This window comes from Melopsittacus undulatus, chromosome Z, assembly GCF_012275295.1.
Source record: "Melopsittacus undulatus isolate bMelUnd1 chromosome Z, bMelUnd1.mat.Z, whole genome shotgun sequence".
In the NCBI taxonomy this organism is placed as follows: Eukaryota; Metazoa; Chordata; class Aves; order Psittaciformes; family Psittaculidae; genus Melopsittacus; species Melopsittacus undulatus.
Window position 1 is genome coordinate 61,635,328 of NC_047557.1, and position 27,030 is coordinate 61,662,357.

A 27,030-nucleotide genomic window follows, 5' to 3' on the forward strand; every position below is an offset into this window, starting at 1 on the left:
CGTTGATTTCCGGTCAGGTGACCGGGCGGGACGTTGCGCGGCTCTGGGGCGTTCAGCTGTTAACGGGCGCCGGCGGCGTGTTGCGGTGTGAATAGCTGCTGCCGCCCCGAGAGCGGGGCGTGAAGGGCGGGCAGGAGGAGGAGCAGGGGCAGCGAGCCCGGCGGCCGCCGCCCCACCATGATCAAAGCCATCCTCATCTTCAACAACCACGGCAAGCCGCGGCTATCCAAGTTCTACCAGCGCTATGTACGGGCGGGCCGCGGCCGCGTGGGGCCTGTCACCAGGGCTGGGGAAGAGAGATGTGAGGGGCGGTTGTAACCGGGAACCCTCCCGGCCCTGCCCCGCTGCCTGGGGTGCATCGTGGTGACTGCTGCTCCACGATTCAGGGCTCAGGGCGTGGGGAGATGGGGGTGCTGGGGCCTTCTGAGACCTGTTGGTAAGGAAAATGACACTCCGAAAGCTGGTTTTACAGACACTGTTCTTTTTTTTCCTGGAAATTGCCCTTTGGCACATTGAGGGTGGAGGAAGGGAGTCTCGCTCAGATGCGGAGTCGATTCTCTGAGTTTATCTGTGAAAGCGCTGGGCTGCCGTGATTTTTAGCCTAATCTGCGTCTCTAATGTAGTGCGGCATGTATCAGTGCTGTGGCAAGGGTGTCAGAAATGCGAGGATGGGTTTTATGGGATTCACAAGTTAATTAAGTAGCGCCTCTTCCCTTGGAAGCTTTCAGAATGCTGTGAAAATATAGTTGACATGAAAAAGAAACGTGATGGAATAGAAAAGTATTTTCTGTTACTGGGGAGAAAGCAAGTAGCAAGGCAGGTCTGAAAATGTAGCACAAGGGCTTGTTCTGAATAGAAGTGCAGCCACAGAGAGTTGAGACGTGGAAACAGTTGATGTCTTTCAAGGATAAAAAAATTTAGAGCAGTGTTTTTATCATGTAGTGTATCTGCTAACAAATAAACTAAGCTCTGGGCATTAAACCTTGGGCATTAGAACACAAAAAATTACTGATGCTTCCCCAGATAGTGTAAACAAAATATGCTTTTTCAGTAGTGCTATTGCTGACTTGGTTTTATGGCTACAGTTCTGGGTATTACAGAAGTCATATTTAACTTTATTGGAAGGGATGTATCTTACTTCTGCATATTGGAGCAGAAATGATAACTGCAACACTTCTGACACTTCCGTTTGCATAGCCAGGCTTTTAATTGGAGGAGTGTAACTGACAGAGGTTGTTGCTATGGGCGACTGAATTTGATCCCTTTTCTTTAGAAAGGCAATACTGGGAAATACTAATACTTGTTTGTTAACCCGTTTTCTTCTTTGTCCCAGTTCTGGGTTACCAAGCAGATGTCTTTCTGTACTTACTCTTTCTGATTTAAAAAATAAAATGGAATATTTAGTTTTGATGATAAGCATTGCTTTTTGTCATGGTTTAACAGAAAAGTCCTTGATCAGGGTCAGCATTACAGAGCAGCAACTAAGAATTGGTGTGTTAACAGCATTATTTTCAGACTAAAGGCAAAACACAGCCCTGCACCAGTTACTAAGAAGAAAACTTAACTATCCCAACCAAAATCATGACACCCTTGTGTGCATTCCCACTTTATTCTTGGTCACTTCCAGTGCAGAGCTACAGGAACTTACTAGAAAAGTTGATTAGTTTTCTTTTTTTTTTTGCTCAGTGTGGAAGTAACCAATAAAAGAAACACTTTGGAAAGGTATACAGAACATGTGTCAGTGTGAAACAGTTAACTTCTATTGTCAATTTCCATTCAAATGTCTTCACAAAAATATAGCACATGAAACTAAGAAATTATGTGATCAGGTGACTTCCCTAAAGCTTTGTAGTGCACAGAGACTGGTACAGTTGTCTTGATTATCTTTTTCTGTGTGTGGCTTCAGTGAGCCAGGTTTATTTATGGACATGTTGAAACTTATGCATACTTTAATATCAACTGAACCAGTACTGGAGGCAAATCTCCTCGTTTTTTTTCCTGCAAGTGGAAGCATCCACTTTCTACAGTGGTTTCAAAGCATGTCTGAAGTTGCTCAGGCTATGGTGGAGATACAAAAATTTCATAATATTGGAGAAGACTTCCTGTTCACTTTAAGGAACTGTTTTTAGAATTTATTTTTCTTTAGAAGTTTCTTAAAAACAGTAACTTTTTTCTACAGTTGTTTCTCACTAGTGCATTCTTTTGTGACCTGCAAAAATACAATTTTGTGCTGAAATGATAAGTGATATTCAGCTTGTAAATTGGCAGATCTAAGGCTTCAGAAATGGTTTGAGGGTGCTATATACTTTGTGTTGTATTTACTAGATGTACATGGTGTGCATTGTTAATGAATCCATTTTAGCTTGATAGCAAAATGTATTTTCTTTCATAGAGTGAAGATACGCAGCAACAAGTTATCAGAGAAACTTTCCACTTAGTATCAAAACGTGACGAAAATGTCTGTAACTTCCTAGAAGGAGGATTGTAAGTATAAATGCTGGCTAGCAAATATGATTACTTCTGATTGTAATATACTTGTTTATACAGTTCTAATGTAAATGCTGCATCACTTGAGATATTTTAATACAGAAAGACTAATATGTTGCACATACATATTCCTTACTAACTGAAGCATACTTATACATGTATATATGTATGTATCAATATGAGTTAGGCAGTAAAACTGCTTTGTCTAGGGCAGTAACTGACACAGTGCCATATCTAGTGTTATAATTGTTTCAGACACAAGATGGCAAAGAAACAGGCAGATGATACCTAACCATTTTCCCTAAATCAAGCCAGGAATTTCCGGTCTCCATTCAGAAACCAAGATTCTTTCATTAGATAGGGTGAGGTAGGAGGAAAGCCACACATCTTCTGTCTCTGGAAGACACACACAAAATATTCTTTCTTGAATCATCATGCTGGGTTTTCTAATGTGGTTTTGCTTTAGTTGAAGAGAAGAAATTCTGAAATGGAAGTGTTTTATTTTGAGATATTCGTCATCAAGATTAAATAGTTACAAAACCACCTTCTAGGAAGAGTGGTCACAATTCATACAGTGCGCTCATGGTCTCCAGTTTAAACAGAGATTGTCATATCCTGTTAAGTACTGTAATTGTGGAAATTTCTGATAACTGAAAGTTAGTATGCTAATGCCTAAATTTAGTGCTGAGTCAGTTAAATGCTTACCTATACCATGTCAGATCAAGACAATTCCTGATTTTATTTTATTATTTTTTTAAACTAAAATAGTTCTCTTCCAACTGCGCAAATGTTGATTCTGTCTTTAGGTTCTTGGAGGTGATTTCAGGCTGGAACATGCTGGCCTGAGTTCTGTAAGTGAAAGACAAGCCATTTGGAGCATTTTTAAAAAAATCACAGCTGTGCAACAGAAAGAAACTAAGACAGAGGACACAATTCTGGCTTTACTCCTACTGCTCAATTCCAGAGTTACCATATCAATATTTTTTTTCAGTACTTTTTGTTTTTCCAGGACAGGGATCACTTTTTGGTTTGCACTTTACCCAAAGGGCTCAACAGTTTGTGTACACACTAACTCTGTGAACTGAAGTACTTGGAATAATTGGCTAATTAAAGCACAAATATATGCCATTTATTTCCACTGCCACGTTTTTTTTGTAATATTTTTGTCTGATACTTCTTAAACATAGTTCTTGCTCTTCAGGGTTCTCCCTGCCCTCACCCAAGCATTAATGCAAAACGATGGGCTGAAGCAAAAGTGAGCTAAAAGATTTCTTATACTTTTTATTTATTTAAATATTCTTTCCCTGTGATAAAGGGATGAGACATGATACACCAGATGGGTGATTCAGTTCTGGTACAGAATTAAGGGAGAATTATTATATACAAGCCTCAAGCTACAAAATATTTTCATTTCTGTTTGAGTGAGCCTCCTATTGCTCAAAGCAAATGTCAGTGATCTGACTAACATCTTATGATATATGTACCTTCTTTGGGAAGGCTATAGCAGAAGAGTGAAGGAAACACCTGTTCAGACCTCTTCTTATTTAGTAATCTGATGATTATTGAGTCCATAAAAACATAATTGCTTCTGTGACTTTAACACTGCATCACAAACTATTGGTTGCAGTACAGTGTTATTTCTCAAGATACCAAACATTTTATGGCATGCGAGAATTACATCTTCTTGGTTATTAAGTGGATCATAAACCTGACTTAAGGCTATTTCTGTAATCCAAATGCCAGTCTATGTTACAGTTTCCCGTTGATGCTCCTTGGAGAAGGGCAGAGAAGAATTCATACACATGTGCTCTGTTAATCTGTAAAGCAGATTAATCCTTGTACAGTGCCTGTTAGTGTGTAATGGAAGTACATTCAATACTTCTTTTTTTAATGAAACTGCATTATCTGTTTGAATTTATTTTAATAAAATGGTGCATATGTTGATATAATTATATCCATATGGATAACAATAACTGCTTCTGTGGTACATGTAGTTTGGGCTGTTTGATACCTAGTATTCTTCCAATGTAATTATGTTGCAAAATAAAAGTTGTACAGTTGGATTTGGGAAAGTTCCAGCCAACCATTAACAGTAGGCCTGCTATTAACTGGAATAATTGTGAGGATTTGCCCAGCTTATCCTGAGAGGCTAACTAAGCTCTCTTGTTTTTTTTTCTTTTTAGATTAATAGGCGGATCTGACAACAAATTAATTTACCGACACTATGCCACCTTGTATTTTGTCTTCTGTGTGGATTCTTCAGAAAGTGAGCTTGGCATTTTAGACCTCATACAAGTAAGATTCTTTTTTTCTGCTTTGTTTTTTTAGTAAGTGAACTTCTAAGTACTTGAGAGCTTCAGTATTTAGCTGTGTTTTTTTTTCTGTGATACTTGGAAGTGAAGGTGGCTTTCATACTGTGAACACACATGAAATTGTTTGCAATCAGAAAGTATTTTTTCGTAGTATGTTTATTTCTGTTTTCTGGACTGTCTTTGAAAATGTTGTTTCCCATATTGATGAAAAAGGAAGGAAACAGGTTGTTTGGAACTGACTGAAAAATCAGCAGCTATTTTTTGCTGCAGCTTTTCAAGGCCTTGTTCTGCAGGCAAAAAATGGTATAGTTCAGACATTTGCTAGAGAAATTTGGATTATGAGAACCTTGATAGATAAGGTTCTCTCTGTGTCTGTATGTACACACACAGACACATAGACACACAGACATACACATATATATGTATTCACTACAAATATATAATGGATTAATACATCCAGAACTTCTTTGGATGAAACTTTCCTTGTGACTTATGAGCTTTGGGTCAGATATACCTTAGAAAACAAGAGGAAATGCTGCCTAGTCATATGTTCTGCACTGAGAGGTGGGCGAGGAGAAGTTAGGAGAAAGAAGTAGAGGTTCTTTCTGAGTCTCAATAAGAATTAAGATGACGTAGTAAGTTAACTGTTTAGTAAAACAGAATTAAGAATAGGGATGTAGATAGTAAATCTTACAACCCTTGATGTATCCCATATTCATGCAGCGTCAATGATGAAAACCCAGGTGGACTTTCTCACAGTGTGCTGCGCAGAGTGTATCCTGTCCATGGAGAGAAGCTCTCCCTTTATTGAATGGTTGAGCTGTTGCATAACTTCCTCACAAGAAAACAACTCTTTACCTAAAAGGAGTTCTCATGACAACTTCCTGCTGCAGTGTGAGGTACAGACAAGGTCATGTAAGCGGTGCAGTCACTGGTACCAAGCAGGAGCTTCCTGCAGGCTCCTCTGTTACACTGAGCTAGCTGAGTTTGTCTTGCAGCCAAGGAATTTGTGTAGCACAGCACAGGCTTGTGCCTACTCAGTTTAAGTGTTAATGTGTATCAGTAACTCCTAACCTTCCAACAGTCTCTTGAGCAGAATCAGTGCATTCCACTCTTTGATGCAACCTTTCCCAAAGACAGAAGTTAAAGATCATGTTAATAAGATACAGGCTTCTTGAGCCTCTTAGAGCAGACGTGTCCTGTTTAAGATCACAGACTCCTTCAATATAATGTCTTTTGCCAGGCTCCCAATACAGCAGGTATGATTTAAACTGTTAAATATGTCTGTATCAATGGAGCAACAAAATTAGGCCTGGTAATATGCACACCTATGTCAAGAGAACTCCTCCTATACCAGTGAATTTTCCGAGTTCAACTTTGCATGTAAACAATTTCACTGATTTTTAGCGTAGTCAGATATGGCAAAAAATAGTTTCACAGTATGATGTGATGTATGTCATTACATAAAATGGACCTTTGTGGCCTATCAAGCATGGACTCCAGTTCTGGTGAAATCTGAAATTGTTTATTTTGTGTCTCGCATCCCTTTTATAGTCTACTAAGTGCTAAGCAGTAATTTTCCACTCTTTTACTCCCTTATCATCCCGATTTAGCAAAACTACTAAGGGTTACAAATATTCACACTGTTTGGACTGTCTTTGAGATGCACATCCTGCTTTACCTTGCAAACTGCCTGCTTTGATTTGCAAACTGATATTTACCCTTCATTGTTCTCTTTGGTTCCCAAGGCTTAGGCCCCAGCAGGGCATTGACACTTGGTGTTTTCTTCACAGTTCCCAAGGTGTAAGCCTTTCCAGGGCAACAGCACCTGGTATTTTCTTTACAGCTCCCAAGGCTTAAGCCGGACCAGGGTGATAACGCATGGATCCATTTCATTAAATACTTCTGTCCATCACCCACACGTCTTGGGTGTATATGCATGATTCACTTACTACTAAGCCTTTCAGAACCTTGCACATCAAGGCTATTAGTTTATTACATAAGTAAAATCTGTGGTATCCTAAGAAATGGGCCTGTATCTATTGATTATTTTACTGAAGAAAGCACTGTGAGTCTTAAAGGCATCACAGTTCCCTGCAGACCTTCTTTGATCTGTATAGCTTCTCATGGTCACCTATTAGTATTGAAAGCTGCTCTTCAGTATTTAGTGCCCTTCTGGACAGCCAATCCAGATTGTCTTTCTAACTGGCTGATGGGTAGCAGGGAAGGAAGCTCTGTTTTTAGATCTTTGTATCACCTTTGGTAATAGAAGCATTCTGCAATATCTGAGCAATGCGAGTTACTGAGTTACTATACATAGTATACAATGGCCTTAACTGTTCTTAGTAGTTTCTTATACAGAGTTCCTTAGTTGCTTTTTGCATAGTGTGTCTTCTTGCTTGGAAGTGCTAAAACATTTATGAAATGAGAAAAGAAGCATGTTAATATTTCATGTAACTTAGGGATGTTTTTCAGATAAAATGGATATTATAAATTTATTTAATCAGATAATAAGGATAGGAAAGACTATGTGGGTCAATCAGTCTGAGCTGTTATATTTTGCAGGGCCCCTATGCAAGTTCAATTAAGATTTTATTCATTATGGTATATTAAAAATACCACATCAGTAACTTTCAGTTATTTCCAGTTACATAATGTAACCTAAACTTTACTTTAAGGTGTTGAAGCAAATTGCTTGACCTTACTACTAGCTATATTTTTATAGCTCTCAAATTCTCTGCATTAGGGAGATGTTAAACTTTTCTTTAAATTGTGTTGCTTCTTGTACCAGAAATACATTGATGGATTATAATCTCTCAGTCTTTACATTTATCATCTTTTTCATTATGCCCCAATGTTTAATTAGTTGTCAGTATAATTATTTGAAGGAATCAGAAATAATAAGAATGCTGTTTCTATTTATAGAAATACTTTACTTTTTTTTTTTACCCATATGGTTTTGTTTATTAATAGTCTCACCATAGGACCAGCAGCTGTTCATTATTCCCATTTTTCTAGGTCACTGTAATTCAACAGTTTGATTATGGTAGAAAGTAAGCAGAGATCAATTAAACATTTTCATTTTCCAGTGTGGCTCACAAGAAGGATCTGTTTAATTTCTTAGCAATAGCAATCAGATTTAAATGCATCTTGCGCTGGAAAAATGCTCTCAAAGTTTATTAGTACATCTCAACCTTTTGTCTTTTTTTTTTTGTTGTTGAGAAGTGTTGAACCACTTTCATACTTCTTTGTTTACTATAGTTCAGAGCCAACACAGGTAAGAGTAAGCCATTTGGAATTTGTTATAGATTATACATTTACCAAATTGTTTAAGTAGTTATGTGGAGGGCCAGATTATGATATCATGAAAACAAACTGGTGAAATGAACCCAGAACTTAAGGGTTTTGTCTCTTGTAAACTGAGTCAGTCTATGGTAGCTTAACTTACATATTCAGTCTGCAGTTATTTTCAGCATAAAGATTTTGTTGTAATACTTAAGGTACTTAAATGAAAGCCTGTTACATCACCATTAAGTCAGAACTGTTTCACAAGTCATCTTGGTTCAGGCTTAATGAATACACTGTATGTGTTGCAAATCATACACTCTGCCTCAGATTTTGCACTGTCTTCAAACTAAATGTGTTTGAACATTTTAGGCAAATTCATACTGTTAATAATTGTCCGTTTTCTTTTTTTAATAAGCACAAAATTCTGTTTATTTTTAATTAATTGGACGGGAGATTCGTCAGCATTTGTGCTATGCTTTTGATAGGTTTTGCAGTCTTTTGGATTCAGTGCGAATTCATTCATAAGTTGTAGTTATTTCAGACTCTTCTCATTAGCCTGTGAAGTGTAAGGTTGTAATGCATGGAAATTAAATACATACAAAAATATAACTAGCTGTAGGCTGCCATGTGGAAAAATCGAGTGACATTTAAATGGTACTTAACTAGCCTAGGGACCTAAAAACTTGTAACAACTGCGCATTTTTTAGGAGTTTAGCACATTGGTGTACTTCCAAGACGTGTTGACTTGATAAGCAACTAAATATGAGATCAGTCTCCCATGAAAAGTTGTATATAGCCTCTTAAGGTAAGAAAGTTCAGTAAGAAACAGGGAGAGGCATATGACTGGGATACCTATTTCGACAGCAGAAAAATCACTAAATAGTTCTCAGGTAACACTATTAATTTATTTGAGATTTCAGTGAAAAGTGAAGGGCAGGAATTAAGAACCAAAAAAGCCATACAGACCTTAAAAGCCCTTCATGGTAAAGATGGTGTTTTATGTTTTGACATACTGCTCTCTATAAGGAGCTTGTCTATATCTGATAACAATTTTGATATTTTGCTTCATATAGTTACTCTCCAGGTGTGTATCTGGCTTTATTAAAGCATAGTTACTACAAAAATGTGGGTTTTTCAATTTTTTTTCCCCCCACTTTTTTATTTTTCTTTTTATTTTCTTATGTTTCCCTCACCCCCCACTCCACCCCTTTTTACTTCCATGGGGATATGTTTGGGTATTTGAAAGATTATGATTAAAAAAATTAAGCACAAGGGGGAGCTAGTAATACATTGTGTGTATATTCCATGTATCCTTATTTTCCTGCTATTCGACTCATTTATTTATGGTTCTTTTCCAAGAACATCACAAGGCTCATTTGAACTGGTGTGTGGAGGGTGTGTGTGTGTGTCCCAAAACAATCATTTTTTTTTCTTCTGGATATTGTGACTGCAGCATCTGGATCAAGTACCGAAGTACTTAAATTCTATCACTGCTTGCCATGGTGTGCAATTCACTTGATTCTCAGCTAAAATTATGGTGAAGGCTTGAATTTTATTTACCATATTGATTATTTGAGGACATGTTAAATTAGGTAGGTTAAGGAATGTTAGCATGAAAAATCTAGCTCACCTTGCAGACCATGCTTTTAAAGACTAGTTACTCATAATGGGTGTATACCTTGTCAGTGCTGACATTACTCTGTGTGAACTCTTCTCCATGAATGGAAGATTGAGAAGTTTCTGAAATTTCTGTGAGAAATCCTTAACCATTGAAAAATCTCTTTGAAGAATACTCAGTGCCTGATGATTTCCCTTAGAAAAAAAAATGATTGATACATATTACTGGTCATTCATCAGGCAGAGATCTGTGGCTTGACTCAGCGGGTTGTGTTGTCACTATGTAATGGGCAAAGGTTTAAAAGTAATCATTTTAACTGTGATTCAAGTGTTCTGGTAGGAAGACCTAGTTACTGCAGGAAGGTCAGAAGAATAGAACATATTGTCTTGTTGATATGGGACATAGAAGCTGCTACTAAATACAGATTAGCAAGGGCCTTTTTTGAGAGTTTTTGAGTTTTTGTTTTTAACATGTTCATTTATTTTCTAAGGAGCTAGATGGATGTCAATGAGTATGTAAATTCATGTGCAAACTTGGTGATGTATATGAAGAATATATATATATATTTAATGTCATCAAACTATTAGCTTTTGTAACTAAAACCTGTGGATACAGATAATGTTTACAATCTATTTCCAATCTTCTTCCTGCAGTTGATATCAAACAGCATTGTCCTTGTAACCACATTCTCCTAAGGTACAACTAAAGTAAGAGAATATCCTGGTCATTTGTCTTGCTGTACATAGTTGTGAACTGTGTAGTTTGTTCTGCTTAACTTGTAAGTTTTTCACTTTGCTCACATTCCTTCTTTATACAACTCTAGTTTTATCACAACAGATTAACAACTAATTGAAGAAGAAAAATCTGCTTTGCTTTGTGCTTCTGTTAAATTATACTGAAGCTTTCATTTATTTAACTGTTAATGAACCTTACTGTCTTGAATCTGCCTGTGAAAATGCTGTTTGTTCCTACTTTAAGTTATGAATTGGTATTTTGGTATTAAAGATAATCTTTGTTCTGAACACATGGAACATCAGTTAGATGTAGTTTGATAATAGTAATTATAAAAACAACAGACGGTGATCGTCCTCTGTGTTACAGGAGAATAAATGTAAGCGGGATCTGAGATCAGGGATCAGATGTGGAAATAATCTTTCTTCATGGATATCCAAAGTAGATAGCTGAAAATGGCTAATGTCATGTAGACCTGTTTCACTGGGTCTGCAGACATTAATCTGTGCCTATAGAAAGCAGTCCTTTTATCCACAGAGTGGTGATAAAAGGAGTTAAATCCAGTTAGAGGCTGGTCACAAGCAGCGTTCCCCAAGGCTCAGTACTGCGGCCAGTTCTGTTTAATATCTTTATCAGTGACCTGGATGAGGGGGTAGAGTGCACCTCCCAAGTTGGGTGGAAGTGTTGATCTGCCAGAGGATAGGAAGGCTCTGCAGAGGGATCTGGACAGTGAATCACTGGGCTGTGGCCAGTGGTATGAGGTTTAACGAAGCAAAGTGCTGGGTTCTGCCCTTGGGCCACAACAATGCTACAGGGTGGGGGAAGAGTGGCTGGAAAGCTGCCCATGGAAAAGGACCTGGAGGTGCTGACTGATACCTCTGAACATGAGTGAGCTTGTTCCCAGGCACCCAAGAAGGCCAGTGGCTTCCTTTCTGATGAAATAGTGTGGCCAGCAGGGCCAGGGCAGTGGTTATCCCCCTGTACTCAGCACTGGTGAGGCTGCATCTCAAATTCTGTGTTCACTTCTGGGCCGCTCACTACAAGAGAGACATTGAGGTGCTGGAACAGGTCCAGAGAAGAACAGTGAAACTAGTGAAGGGCCTGGAGCACAACTCTGATGAGGAATGGCTGAGGGAACTGGGTGTGTTTAGTCTGGAGGAGAGTTCAGAGAGATCTTATCACTACAGCTACCTAGAAGGAGGTTGTAGTGAGGTGTGGGAATCAGTCTCTTCTCCCAAGTAACAAGTGGTAGGATGAGAGGAAATGACCTCAAGTTGCACTGAGGAGGCTTAGATTGGATATTAGAAAAAATTTCTTCACCTAAAAGGTTGTAAAGTACTGGAACAGGCTGCCCAGGAAAGTGCCCAGGAAAGTCACCATTCCTGGTGACTCAAAAGGTGTATAGATGTGCTGCTCAGTGGCATGTTTTAGTTATGGACTTGGCAGTGTTACTGGACTTGATGATCTTGAAGTCTTTACCAACCTAAACTATTTTATAATTTTTGTCAGCAAAACATGGCTTCTTATTCTTATTTCTCTGAGCCTAGGCAGTTTGAAATCTGATTCCTCTCAAAGACTGAGATGGGATTGATAAACCATGTTGGAAAGAGAGAGAATTGAGACCAAGTGTTTAAATTCTTCCATATTTCTGCCTTAGGGTTTGAGGTTAATATTGGAAAAAAAAAGGAAAAAAGGCATACAGTGGCAACTAAATAAAAAATATTAAATGCGTATCGTGACAAAACAGTCCTGAAACAAAACTGGTCAGAATTTCCCACAAGTTGCATCTTACTTACTTGTCGTTAATGAAGCATATGTTTAACTTAGAGATCTTGACATCTCATCTGAATAGGAGTTACCCTTGCATAAAGGGAACTGTGCTTATACCTCTCTAGGACTAAGGTATTGTCAGTACTTGCCACAAGGACATTGTGTTGAGTGAAGCATTCAGGAGCTTCACAAGTGCAAGTACGATCATTTTTTCATTATCAGGCCTAACTGAAGTCTGGGATGCAATTAGTGTACCAATACTGAGTGCCAGAAAATCTGTCACAGAAGTACCTGGAGCCCAGTAATGTGCAGTTCGTATCTGGCAAAGATCATCAGTGGCCAGACTTAGCAGTTGCTTTGATTTTTCCGTTTTCTGTGCTTATATTCTAGATTCAGGGAGGGGTTATTTGCCAGGGTACAAACTGCTGGACTTTTCTAAATTTATATGGTGGTATGCCTGACAGGATCAGCAGGTGTGATGTTAAGACAGTTAGGAGAGCTACCTTTTCCCTTGGTTCATCCTGAATTCTGCAGGTCTGTAAACCTGGTGAAAGCTGCTGTAATGTTACCAGGTGCCATAATGCTGACAAATTTGCATGATGCTGACAGTTTTTATTGCTCATGTGTCTCTGTATGGTGGAAGTAGTTAACAGCAGTCTGGTTAACCAGGAGATGCCTACAACACAGTAATTGTTAAAAACAACAACAACAATAATAATAATAATAAATTAGCTGATTTTTGTTTAATAATTGGGTTGGATTGGGAAGGAACATTTCGAATCACAGCTGAGAGAATTGTAGCATAGATGATGCACTTATTGTTTAAAACTAATTTTTGGCGGTGTTGTAACATAAGCTGACTTGTGCAAACAGTTTTGCCCTGTGCAGAGAACATACTGTTGGCATAATAATGTTAACCACATAATTTCTATAGATGCTTTTAATGCCCTAAATCTGCCCTGATGAAACTATTGCGTTTCTGTTAAAGTTTGACCTCTGGCTTTTTTTCCTTTTTGCAGGTATTTGTGGAGACACTAGACAAATGTTTTGAAAATGTCTGTGAACTGGATTTAATTTTCCATGTAGACAAGGTACTGTAGTGAACTCTGTAATACTTCTTGTCAAGTAGAATGTTTAGTTCAAATCTGCAGTGAGTCCAATTGTATTGTCAGATCTAGACAGTTTCAACATACTATTTTTAAGACTTGAAACCTATGTTTTTCTGAGGAAAAATAATAATATGGGAGATTTGTATGGTGTTACTGCACATATAATTATAAAATTTGAGACATCAAATATTTCCAGAGTAGGACTTAGTTTCAAGAAATAAGTTGTTCTGTTTTGTTTATGGATAAGTATTATATTCCTCACAAATGAAACTATTACAGGGTTTCCCAGTTACGGCTGGCAGTTGTCTTTCAGATGCTATGATTCTGTAATTTAAATACTGTGTGAGTCTTTCACTTCTAGATCTCAAACAGGCATTGTGTCTTTTTTCAGCCATTCAGAACCAGTCTTGTTTGAATATTCCCAGTTATCAGGAGCAAGTGGTTTATTTATTAAGGTAGTTTTGAGAAATGCTAATAGTAAAGGAATTACTAAAGTAGTCTTTTATTTAAAAGGTTGTTTGCACCTCTTGGAGTATTAACTTAAAAGGCCGAGAATTGAATATATAGAATTTATTCCTTTGGTTGCATTTTGTGCCTACTGTTCCTTTCTGTGCAGTCACCTTTCCCCATCTGTGAAAATTTCATTGCATCAACAGCAAAAGATGCAAAAGGAAAGTAAGACATGAATCACTAAAAGTGAACTGAAAACAGTAACAAGTTAGGTATCTGAAACAACCATTTAGAGCTGACTCTGTTTAAAAATCAGGAACTTCTTTTGGAAGAAGCGTTTGTACCTGGACCAGACAGTGAAATGCAAATGACCTTGAGTGGGTGTTTAAATTGATATCATGTTCATGACAAGTCATTAGGATTTCCAGTCTGGCTGGAACATGTTGGTTGTTTCCAAAATGAAATATTAAAGTACAGAAGAATTTTAGTGGCTCATACATTGGCTTCTGAGCGCAAAAGGCCAGCATACTGCAATCATTTTGTGGCAAAGATCTTGATCTTCAGTTGCAGAATATATTATCTTCTGTGCTGAGGTGTTACTCTGTTGCATGTTTCCTTCAGTAGCATTCCTTCACATAAGTATTATTTTACACTTTATGAGAAATGTCTATCTAATAAAATATAGAGAACGGAGTTGCTTCAACATGTTAAATTTCCTGGAGAATATTTTACTTTGTATCAGATATGAGATGGTATTTTCTTTTTGAAAACTATTTGTCAAAGGGAAGCTAAAATTTGATTAGATGTTTAGGCTAGAATTTTCAAGCTCTGAAAAAAAAGGTGAAGCCTAAATACTAATTATATATGTTAGCAGAAGCAGCCCATTTCCAAAATAAAAGATGAACAAAACCTTGAGTCAAGAATCTAAATAAGGATTGTTATTCTTTCTTCTAAGTATTTATTTGATTCTTAGAGCTATACTCAGCAGCAGTAGGCAGAAAGGAAGAGCTGTTTTCAGCCTCTTTAAACACAATAATTGTATATTTATACTGAAATACATTAATGATTTACCAGGGAAACAACTCTTCAATTTTGTTTTTGAGGTATGGCACAAAAATTGGAAGTGTGGTGGTTTTTGATATACTACTTGCATCTCATCTTTAGAATTGTTTGATTTAGAGATTTACTTTTATCCTTGATCCACAAGAAAATTGCAAGACTATCTAAAATAATAGCAGAATTGTGCTTTGAAGTATCAGATTGTAAAGTGTGTTTATTTCAGAAAAGTAATAAAAGTAATAAAATGTTCCTTGTCGTTAGAATTATAATGGAATTAAAATATTACACATATTATCTCTTGATTTTCACGAGAAACTATATGAAAGCATGCCTTTAAAAAAAGTCTTAGATAAAGTGCTAATGCAGACTCTTGAAGCAGAGATTCATGAAACAGGGCTTACATCCCCATGTCAGGGTTGCAGGGAAGGGGGCTATGCAGACATACCCTTTTCATTAATGTCCTGAGATGGCTTATGTAGTCCTACAGTTTGAGACCCAGTTATTAGCCTTAGTCCTAAAAGCCGAAACTCCCTGTTTGTGTTGTAGCTCAGGTATGTTAATTCTCCTTATAAGCCTAGTCTTCATACTGTGGTGTGTGAGCATCACTATGTCTCTTCCTGCATAGATGTAGCCCAAAGTAGTTTTTACACATCCATTTGTGAGCAGTTTGTTTAGTCTTGTAGAGCCTGCTTCTTAAACGTATTGCTGGTATGGATGTTGATTGGAACTCTTGTCTATAGTCCTTGGATAGAAACCAAATCCTGAAAGAAAGATGAAGGTGAAAGTTTCTTCTAGTATTAATAAACGAAGTGGTATAGCTGATGAGTTTGTAGCTGAACTATGAACAAGAAGATATTGGAGAAATGAACATCAAGTTTTTCACAAATGGTTTTAAGTAAATTGCTAACAGTAAGTGACTTACAGAATATATGTTTCTGTATTGAGAAATCTGGGTATGATCTGTACAGATGCATTTAGAACATACTGCACTTTCAAATTTTCTTTTGGTCTTTTTCAGGTCCATAATATATTGGCTGAAATGGTCATGGGTGGAATGGTTTTGGAGACCAACATGAATGAAATTGTCACTCAGATTGATGCTCAAAATAAACTGGAGAAATCTGAGGTAAGAGTTAAGCACTGTGTGGTTTCTAAACTTAAAAACATGTTTGCAGTAAATGCGTGCTATCTGATGCTGATTGTCATTCAGTAGTAAACTATATACATCTGATTGCTTCTAAGGCTGAAAATTAACAGTGTATCTTTAGGATGTTGTATCTTTCATCAGAAGTAATTGCTTAGAGTTGCTGTTGCTTAGTTCTTGCTATTTGTGTATAATAGCATTGTTAGCCATTGTTATTGGCATACTTCTGTAGTTCTCTAACTTTCTCTTGAAGAAAACATTTTATTTCCAGTGTATTTACTATGCTGGACTAGTGACTCTTAACACTTAAATCAAAATAGATAAAGAACTAAAGTGTATATACAAAGACTACATATTTCTGTCTGCTAGAGTGTTTCTAGCACCTGAAATTAATTGCAGCACATTTAGTGTCACAATACTAATATTGCAATGAAAAATAAGAAATTGGACTGAAGTGGACTAGTTAGAATTTAAAGCCCAGTTTTAGACTTTCAAAATAAATATGAATTCTTCCATTTTGGTAATCTGAACATTTGGTCTTTAGCTGAGTAGATTCGAGTAAGAAAGTGATACTCTATGTGTATGCCCATAGCAGTCTGAGTGGGGGTTACTCACATAAGTTGTGGGAATCCCTTTTCAATTCAACTGTTGTTGAATTTGTGTATAGGAAAACTTAGACTAAAAAAGGGTTCTAGAATTACTTTAGCTATGACAGAATATTACTGTTCCTTTAACATCACTAGGCAGTTCTTGTAAGCCAAAATATTTCAAGTACCTTTTTTCTTAGTTTGTGATTCTTATTGCTAAGAGCAGTTCCACAGGAGAGCACATCATCTGATTTTTGAAGTGTAATACTCAGATTTCTGAACAAACCTTTGCTTGAATTGGAGACTGTTTCTAAAGCTGAAATCAGCTGAGTAGATTGAAATATTGCAGGTCACATAAATATGAACTAAGTGACATTTTAGGACAAGACCCAGAGAACTTCCTAATTTTAACTTTAGTGCAACAAGAAGAGAAATTAATTCTTCTGCTTTTTTATGGTACAATGTATACTGTTCTCCTAATTTTGCAATTTTTTTCTCCTATTTCTTGTAATTTTTTGCTATATTTTAATAACTTCTGTATACATATATTTTTCTTTATTTGGTGGAAAAGTAACATAGGGTCCCAGAAGCTGAACTTACTGAGCAGCTGTGTTCTACCATGTATTATGTGCATATTGGTTTTACCTGAAAGCACTTAATTAAGGTATTTATTCTTAATTATGTGAATTCTGTTACTAAATCAACTGTAGACCAGTCTCTAACTACTCATCTGAAACACATCAATTGAATACAGCCAGCTGCAATGCTTGCTGTTTTCCATTATTCATCAGTAAGTCATTCTTCTTTAAGATACTTTTATTATAAAAATAGGTGGTAGAAGATATAAAAAACCCCCATGTAGAGTTCAGAGCATATGCAGGGCAAGTAGCAATCTGTTCCTTTCCATTCAGCAATGAATTATAAAAGGTAAAGAAGTAGCAGTAATAAATTAAATCACTTGGTGACTGGGATCGAGTGGAGCATTTCACAGTCTGCTCACCACAAATTTCTTTTCCTTAGTTCAGTGACTCTTTCTTTTCAAGTTTAACAGTTGAGATACTGTTATGCTGAGATACTTCATAATACCTGGTAACTATTTCCTCAGATCATTAATCATTTGTTTCATGTATATTCACAGAAATTTCCTGATTGCTATTTCTTTTGCTTTTGTCTTTCTGATCAAGATTGTAAGTCTTTGAACATGTCTTTCCTAAATACATATTTTCAAGATACAAGCAAATCCATTTTGTGTAAATCAAAATCAGTAATAACGTAATAATATTTTTGAATGCTGGTCAGTGAGAAATCAAAACTAGTGGATCTTCTTAGTTTTCTTTAAGAGATTATTTTTTAAAATGTAATAATTATTATTGATATAGTCTGTAGTTCATAGGGCTGCCACCTAAGCCACAACACTCTCACTTTTGTCTGTTTGGCTTGTTAGACTTTTGTCTTGCATCCATCAAATAGCTGCTTTAAGGTTTAATTATCTTTTCTTTTATAGTTGAAATGGTGAAGCTAGCGAAGTTGTAACTGAACTATGTTTTCAGAAGTGAATTTTTTATTGTGCTTACCTGGCTTCCCATAATATACAGAATTTAGCCCTTTGATATCAGGTATTTATTTAGTTATGTTATCAAGTTTCTAAACAGTCTTTCAGTTAGAATTCAGTGAAGAAATTTGAATGCATTTATAAATTCACAAATAGTTGAGCAAAATTACTAACTCAAAAAATTTGTTAATGCTTTCAGCAGAGATTAATTATATAAACCATGATGAGGGAGTCCCTAGCTTTGATTTCTGATCCAGCTTTTACATTGCTTGGGTGGGCTACAACATAAATTCTGTTTCTACCCAGAGAAATGTTGTCTTAAATGCATTTCCCTACATTTCAGTTTAGTGTGTATCTGTGAATGGATCTCTGGTCAATCCTCCTAAAGCTGAAGGATCACTGTGATTAAGGGAGGGAATTTTTGGGAGAGGGGTCATTGGGAATTTATCCAGAGCCTCTGGAAGTATTATAGATAAACCTGGGCTACCTCTTCTCTATTTGGAGTGTTCAACTGCGTGTGATTTAGACTTTTAAGTTGGACCTCATTTTTTCCGAACCTCCTGATCTTTTCTAGCTCTTTCCATTCTTCTCTCTTGCAGACCTTTATCTTTCAGTCTCCCAGACAGGACAGGTAGACAAAGGTATTGCTGACTTTTAGAAAAAATGTACTTTTAACAAAAAGGGAAAGCAAAATGATGTCAAAGGCAATAAATTATGTAGGCCAGACTCAAAAATTATGTGTAAAAATACCCATACTAGTCCTTGTAGCCTACTTTTTGTGCTAGTTTCTTCTTGTAGTTCCCTCATCTTTTTATTGGCTATAGTGTATTTTACTAGCTTTCCATTGACATCATATTTTTTATTTTATTTCTCTTCCTGCATTTTAGAATTTAACTTTTCTTTTTATCATTGTTTAAGAAACAAAGGAATATAAACTTGTGTGAATAGTTACAAAAAAATGGCAAAACTAATGTAAATAAAAATTGAACACACAGATAACAAAATATGGTGTGATGATATAATAGAAATAGCTTCCCTATTGGGAGACTTCTATACCTGATAACTTAAAATAGGAAATGTAAACCTTTTTACTTCACCATTTAGTGTTTGCAAATGAAAACAAAGAACTTTTGCCAGTTTGCAAAGAGAAAGTGTCAGAATAAGTTTCAGGTAAAAAAGACAAAAAAAAAAAAAGAAACAAAGCCAAAACAAATAAGAAACCAAAACCCCAACCAAACACCAAACCTAACAAACTCAAGTAGTTTTATGAATACAGAAGAAAATTATCAGTGCAATTTGTAAAGATCTTCTAACCTCAAGTATATAAAAAAAAATGAGAAGGGCTGTCAGCATGTACTCAGCTTCAGATGTATATTTGCTGCCCTTGCAATCTGAATCCCTGGATTTTGCTTTAAGATATCTTGGTAACTGCAGTCACTGAACATGAATATTAACAAGGAAATGAAAAAGGAGAAGGAAAATGTATTTTTGAAGTTCTGTTTATGGTCATTGACCCCCATCATTTGCTGTTTGTAACATTTAGTTCAGCTCAACAGTTCAAATGTCAGTCAATGTTAATTGCAGTACTTAAAAAATAATTTCCACTCATTTTAAGTATCTGTGTATTCAAACTACAGGTATCTTATATAGCTGGAATCTTAAGCAGATGAAGTTTATTTGATTTATTAATAGCTTTGCTCTTCTTATATGATCTAAGATAAAGTAATGTAATGCCATCAAGATTTAATAACTATAATTCTGTAATTGGATTTAGTAGCACTAAGTTGTAAAGTGCTAGCTAAGAATAGTTTTGGGAAGTATGAAACATTTTTCCTAAATTTGAAGTATGCTATAGCACATGAAGAAAATCAAGCAAATGACCTTCCTCTGCCTAATATGTCAACACTTGTAACATAAAATCTGTATTTCATTGTAGCAGTAGGGAGCTTGATATCTGTTTTCTTTTTATTATTTGTGCAAAGCTGATTTTCTTTTTTTTTTCTGTTCTGCTCACACATACTCTTTTTTTATTTTTGGGTCTGGCAATGAAAAACAAACAAACAATTAATCATTCCCATCCATTACTCTCTTTGTGATTCAAGTGCTTTAAAATTCCTAAGAGTATGTCTTAAGTCTTCTTATCTGTTTGGCCTCATTTTGATATACTTGCAGACTTCATTTTGTTTTTTCTCTAATTATGTTCATTTATTTAACTTCATAAGCAGGGGACATGATCATTCCTTTATATTATGTATTGCATCCTTTCATGGTTTCATAACCCTGCTGCTTTGAAGTCATACTTGTTCTGGAAAGAAGCATTGGTATGAAACACCAGCAGCAGAAGGTCCTAGTACCTCCAAAATACCTGGAAAAGGGTGGCTTATTTTGCAAAGCGTTAGCCTTCATTATTTTGTTTTCCAGTAGGCTGTGTATTTTTATATGTTTATTTTAGGGATAGCTAGCTCTGTGTAGAGTTGTTTGGGATAGAGGTTTGACTATTATTTTTTTTATTTGTAAATGCATATTAAATACGTCTGTGATGTGCAATGCTTTTTTGAAATGATCTGCATTTCTTTTTAAAGAGTGAAACAATGTGTCTGAGATCACTTTCATATAGTGTTATTAGTGGGGCATTATGAGAAAGGGTGATGATAAAAATTAAGAAAATGAATTCCTGTAGTGATAAATAATGACCTAAGTAAACTTACAACAGATCATGGTGGCAGTTGGTAGACTTAGGACCAATAGAATGAAAATTCTGTTATTAAAAGTATCTATTTCAACCTCTAAAATAGTTTTTTTTAATGTAAATGCCATTGCTTTTTCATTCTGAAAGTATATGAGCATGTTTACATGCATTTTTTACAGTAACCAAATCTAAAATTTTAATACAGTGTTTTAACATTAAAGTAAAACAAACCTCCAATAACAAATTACATTGAGAACACGAAACAGCTGTTGCAAAAAATGTGGTGTTCTGTAATACCAGCTGTATGCAATTCATACTGTATTTCTGAAATTTTATTAATATGTCTTAAGTTTCACTTGCTTTAGTCATTCGCTTACTGTGGCAGACAACCATCATTCACTGCATGTTTAAAGCTTGCTACATATTTTGTTTTGGGTTGTTTTTTTTTTGTTTTTTCAAGTGAAGCAGTTTTTTCTTTGCACCTCACCAACTTACCCACTGAGTTACTTCACAAAAAAGACAGTTGAAACTCGTCCAGCTCAGTGTTACAGTGATGGCTTTTTAATCAGGTACCTCTATAAAACTCATTAAAGGCACACTGGGCTGGAAGTACTTCTTGTAGTAACCTTGTGTTTGTAAGCACAGTTCACTTTCTGTAAAAGAAATTATAAATAAATGGAACACTGCATACTAGTTCACTGTTGACATGCTAAAAAGGAGTGCTAAGGTATTTGTATAATTATATTTTGTTTGAAATAATGTATTAGTTATCCAATTTGGAAGTTTAAGTACTTTTCAGTCATTTTATCCATTAGACATTTTTATGAGCTGGTTGTCCTCTCTTAGAAATACTGTATGTGACTATTGTGCTTGATAGGGTTGATGTTAGTTGTGATATATCACATTTGGCTATGCATATTGACTTACAAACCCACTTAATATAGAGAATTACAGGAGAAGAGAATGTAATAGTTTGAAAATCTCTACTCCAGCATACGATAGTGAAAAATAATGCCGATGTCAAAAAAAAAAAAAAGAGGTAATCTGAAATTCATCATGCTTTTGTCAGGGATCTTTGCTGATCCTGATCCAGAAATATCCTCATGAAACGTGACTGGTGCTGTGACTGTATAGGGGGTGGAAGGATCCTGTCAATTGTGGTATTTTAAATAATTCTCAATTGTGTCTCCATTGTATCCTATGCCACTGGGGCGGGAGGCAGGGGCTAAGTCTATGTAAAGAGGATAGCTGCAGGTAGGTAAAAATAATGACCAGTTATATAAAAGCTTTTATTTGTCCATTAAGAATAATAAACTTCCATTAAATTAGGGTAAGGAATCTCCATACTAGTAACCTAGAAGGCATCTCTGTCTTGAATTGCCAGCCATGCCTGTTTGTGTGGACCATGTCCATAACTTAAGATACTTTCCTGGTTTCCCATTGTTTCAGTTACAATTCATTGCTTTTGTTAATACCTTATTAGTATTGTCATTTTCTCTGTGGAAAACAGTTTACATTGCCCCACTTTTGGTTTTGCTGACAGATTTTTCAGAAAGTTTCTGAATACAGAATTTAAAGGATAGGACCAAATAAAAAGGAAATGCCTTTTTTTTTTTAAATCTGGGAATTCTTCACTAGTAGTTACTTCTTGTTTTCACACTAGTATTTCCAAGTTCTCAAATATAGAAGAACAGTGCTGAGCAGATTGGTGTCTTATGCACTCTTTTTTAATAGATAGAAATAAATTGCAGTGTCTCATACTGCTCCTCTAAGGTATTGCAGATTCAGGGATATTTTGGATACTTGGATTTCTTAAAACTTCTAGTGTTAGGTCCAGATTTTCCTCTTCATGAAGGTACTGCAAATGAAACAGCAAATGAAAAAGTGAACAATCTGATAGACTTGGTGATGTTAAGGGAAACCAAGGAAAAACAGTCTTTGAAAATACCTTTTCATACCTTTTTAGTTTTACTTAGTCTGTACTTCTGAGAGCCAATAATTTGGATTATGTCAGGGCCAAAGTGAGAGCAAATTATTTGGTTGCATTTGAGATTTAAGGTTTCCTGAGCTTTCTCCTCTACTCCTGCGTGCCTTACCCAACTCTGGCATTTCTCATATTATGAGGGTTTGGCAGGGGGGGATGTTGTAATAGATGATTCATGGTTTTCTGGTCTCTGTTCCTGGTACTGGGAATTCTCCTGTGACTAAAATCTAGGGATTTATGCTGCTTTAGCCTTTCCACATGATATAAAAGGGTTAGTTCAAAATTGGAAACTTTAATTGGTTTTACTTTGACTATGGGTTATGTTTTTGAAGGGAGAAGGGAAACAGAAGGATGATTTTAAGTGGAATTCTTATGATAGTTTGACTTTACATTTATTTCTTGTAAAGAGTAGTAAAAGGGAGAAAATACTATTTTTGGACAGCCTTTGGAAAGTAGAATTGTTGTCTGAGGAGAATAGTGCAGTAGTGCACGTGGGCACCACAGCAGAAGTCAGATGTACTTCTGTGTAATTATACCCTGTAATTGCAATGAATTTCAGTGGAAATAAAGACTCTGGAAAGGTTATACTTTAATCAGTAGTCACATACTGACACTATTTAACAATAAAATATGACTCAAACTTTTCTGGATTTTTTTTTCTTTTGCTGTATTACTTGTTCAGAATTGTTTTATCTACAAATGCTCTCAGTCTTTGACACTCTTACAATAAAACCATTTCTACAGGCTTAGTCTTTTGTTTAACCAGTTCTTAGCATGTTCCTGTTTGTTGTGAATTGTTCCTTTTTACTGGGCCTCCAAGGTGCCACACTGTAGAACCATAGCAGTTCTGAAAATAATTTTGGGGTTTTTATTCTTTCTGAATAGTTTAATCCTACTTTTAAAACATAAAAATAAAAGTTAATTTTTTACATATTCAGGTATCTTAGAATATGATGTCATTTTCTGCAAATAAGAGCACTGTTTTTAAAGTCTTCCAGGATTTATTTTTATTTTTTTTAATTTTTTTTTTTCCCAGTAAGAACAAAAATTATGCTTACTGTTTTGTGGAAAGCCTGAAGTAAAATCACACAGCTAATTCTAAATGCACACAGAGAAGCTGAACTTTTAGGAGAAACATTTCCATACTTAACTAGTACTTTTTATACACAGCATCAAATACAATACTTAATTATAGGCCTTTTTTTAATAGTCCTTGAATTAACAAGGTTTTGAAGAGGTGATCTTCAGCAGCAACAGAGAAGGATCCTGTTCTGTATGTCTCCAAAACTCTGAGCTGTAAATCATTACAGCTGAATGCTGTTTCTTAGCATTTCAGTAATATACCTTAGATAAAAAGACTGTTAAGTATACATGCTAAAAGGTAGAACTAAACAGGAGTCAGAAGTGAGATTCCTTCTGTATTGAAAAACTTGCATGTTTATGCAGGAAGGCTCTAGTTTTAAATAGAGACTATGCACAGTAGAGGACTTTAATACAAAATAGTTACTTCGACATTTAATTTGGCTTAACCAAGTTATTTTGTCATGTTCCAGTGTGCCTGGGGGCTGCAGGTACGTTAGAATTTAATTTGATACTGTGGGATAATCGATTACTCCAGTTGGTCTGTAGAAATGATCTCTCTGCATGCTTTTTATTAGCCACAAAAGCAAAGTATTTACCCTTTTCATTTTAACAACCATGAAATACCATATATGTATAAACCCACATATATAGTCATTTAGATAAGTAATATGGTTCAACTGACGTTCAGGTAGCTTGTTACTTTGAGGTTATATATTCTGAACCTATAACCAACATTAATCAACTGTCAGTCATGTAAACTCTTAGAATAAGTAAGAGAAAAGGCAGCATATGGGATATATATACCTCAAGATTGTCTGTTCTGTAATATACATGTTACACACGCTTGGATAAGCCTCCTGTTCCCCCCCACATACTTTTCCATCAAGTTGACATTACATGTTTTACCATATAAAAAGGAATGTGTGACCTGTTTTCTCCTTCTGGTTTAATATTTTCAAATAACCCATTTCATTCCAAACACAATTACCATCTGGTCTTTATAATTGTGTAACCATGGAAATACTTTAAAAGTTAGTTGTCTGTGTGTATTGCTTGTGAATTTTCTTGTGACCAACTTTGCCTGACTTGTGTTTTTCCTCACTTTATACACAGGCTGGTTTAGCAGGAGCTCCAGCCCGGGCTGTTTCAGCTGTGAAGAATATGAATCTGCCAGAGATCCCAAGAAATATTAATATTGGTGACATCAGTATAAAAGTGCCAAACCTGCCCTCTTTTAGATAACATGGCTACTCCAGGTAAAACCAGGGAAGAAATGTAACAGAGATTTACCACGTAATTGTTTACTTAATAAACAACATGTCTAACTTTTGCTATTTGGATAAAATTCAAGGTACTGTATAGACATAATTTGAAAATCTGTGTGGAGTTGAATGTTGCTTTTGTCTTGTTTGTGAAATTAAAGGAAATGGGTAGTTCCCATGTGATTTCCAAATTACATTCCTATGCCCTTGTAAGGCATATCACTGTGTCTCGGCTGCTGCAGTATTTTGGGAAAGTATTTAAGATGTTCTTTACTTTGTACAACCTATAATGCTGAGGTTTTTCGTATGTTCACTGAAGTCTATAATTAGTGCATTCCTTAGCAATTTCTGCTGTTTGTCATGATTATCTAAGACTTCAGTGCAAATGTTGCATGAGAACATCAAACTCTTGTCCAAATAAAATAATAAACTGGACTTCTAAATACCTGTTTGTCCAAAATCTACTCTTTGCAATAAGTCATGTTATTTCCTATTCATGGAGCCAGTTGAGTATATATAAATGCTGTTGTAGCAGGCATTAATGTTGTAGCTTAATCTCTGAAGGAATTACATGGGGATATTGTGTTGAACTTACTGCCTCTTTGCATTTCTCACAAAAGCTGTTCATTATTATTCTGAAGGAAAAATTGCCTTTACTGAATATCTGATGACTTCTGTTTACATATAGATGTTGAGAAGATACTTACACAATCTGTTAGACTTTCTGATGGTCTGATTTGTTTTGAGAAGATTTCTGTGTGTTATGTAAAAAGTACACAACGGGGTGAGAAAATTGAGCAGCTCAGAACTGTAAACTTGAGTGTTTCAAGTAAGGTGATAAAGGCACTCTGGAAAGATAAATGAGGGTACTTTAACAGTGCCTCTGTGACTGGTGATATTTGTGATTCTGTAGTTTGAGAACTACATTTATAAGATGCTTAGTATTGTCAAGACCTCAGAAAATCTAAATACAATCACCTCTGTGTAAGTTGCTCAGCTCTTCTACTCTTCTGTGATTTAAGAAAAAGTAAAGCAGGTAGTGCTTGTTTTTTATAATCATGCTTTTAAGTTCTGTGTGATGTACAAGTCTGTTTAAATAAACAATAAAAATATCATTGGCATACCTAAGGATTCCTGTAAAGTTTTCTTCTCCAAAAAATTATGCACCTAATACTGTGTATGAAAATACAATAGTAATTGTATCGAGGGCAACACATTTCAGAACTAGTCTGACAGGCCCTGTGTTACTTCAGAAATTTGGATTTTGTGTAAATCAAGCAGTCTTTGAGCTGAATATTAAGACATACCCCATAGGATAAACTTGGAATCACATCACATTTTCTGTTTGATCTATAGTAACTATTGCTGGTCCCTTTTGAGCGATAGAGAAATTACTTACAAAGTAGAGGAGAAAAAGAAGCTTCATATATGTTCTTCATACTACATTTAAGAAGCATCAAGTAACACTATTTTATAATGTTTTTGAAAAACAAATTGTCCTCTCCATTATCTCTTGAAAATTAACTTAGTTTGAGGCTTCAGGAAATTTTGGGTGGGGTTTAAATAGAAAACTTTCTTATTTCCACTGAAGAAACAGGGAGAATGAAATGTGGCATTTTTTCCCCCCCTATGAAGTACTTTTTAGTATGCCCAAGTTAGACAGCTTAGCTAGTACTAATCTGGAACTGTTGTAATTTAGCTGCTTGAGTAACTTCCTTTTTTCTGCTTAATTCATAGACCATGTGGCATTCAAAGTAAAGATGCTGAAAATTTTCTGCATTGTTCCCCCTTTGAGGCTTTAGTTAGTGCTGCTGTCAAAATGGTACTCTTACCTACAGAGAGTAGAGCCTTCTAGCTGTTTGTGAGAGGAGCTCACAATTTCAGAAAGTCTTCCAAGTTTCACT

At 35.8% G+C, this 27,030-nt stretch overlaps 1 protein-coding gene across 1 annotated transcript; it reads left to right on the forward strand.

Annotated features, from left to right (window-relative positions):
• On the forward strand, positions 1 to 26,254 carry AP3S1 (adaptor related protein complex 3 subunit sigma 1). The gene is made up of 6 exons (XM_005142979.3): positions 1 to 246; positions 2,393 to 2,484; positions 4,671 to 4,782; positions 13,227 to 13,298; positions 15,844 to 15,951; positions 24,978 to 26,254. Exons 1-6 carry the CDS (start codon positions 178 to 180, stop codon positions 25,104 to 25,106), a joined length of 582 nt encoding a protein of 193 aa, XP_005143036.1. The 5' UTR covers positions 1 to 177; the 3' UTR covers positions 25,107 to 26,254.
• Positions 26,255 to 27,030: the final 776 nt, after the last annotated feature.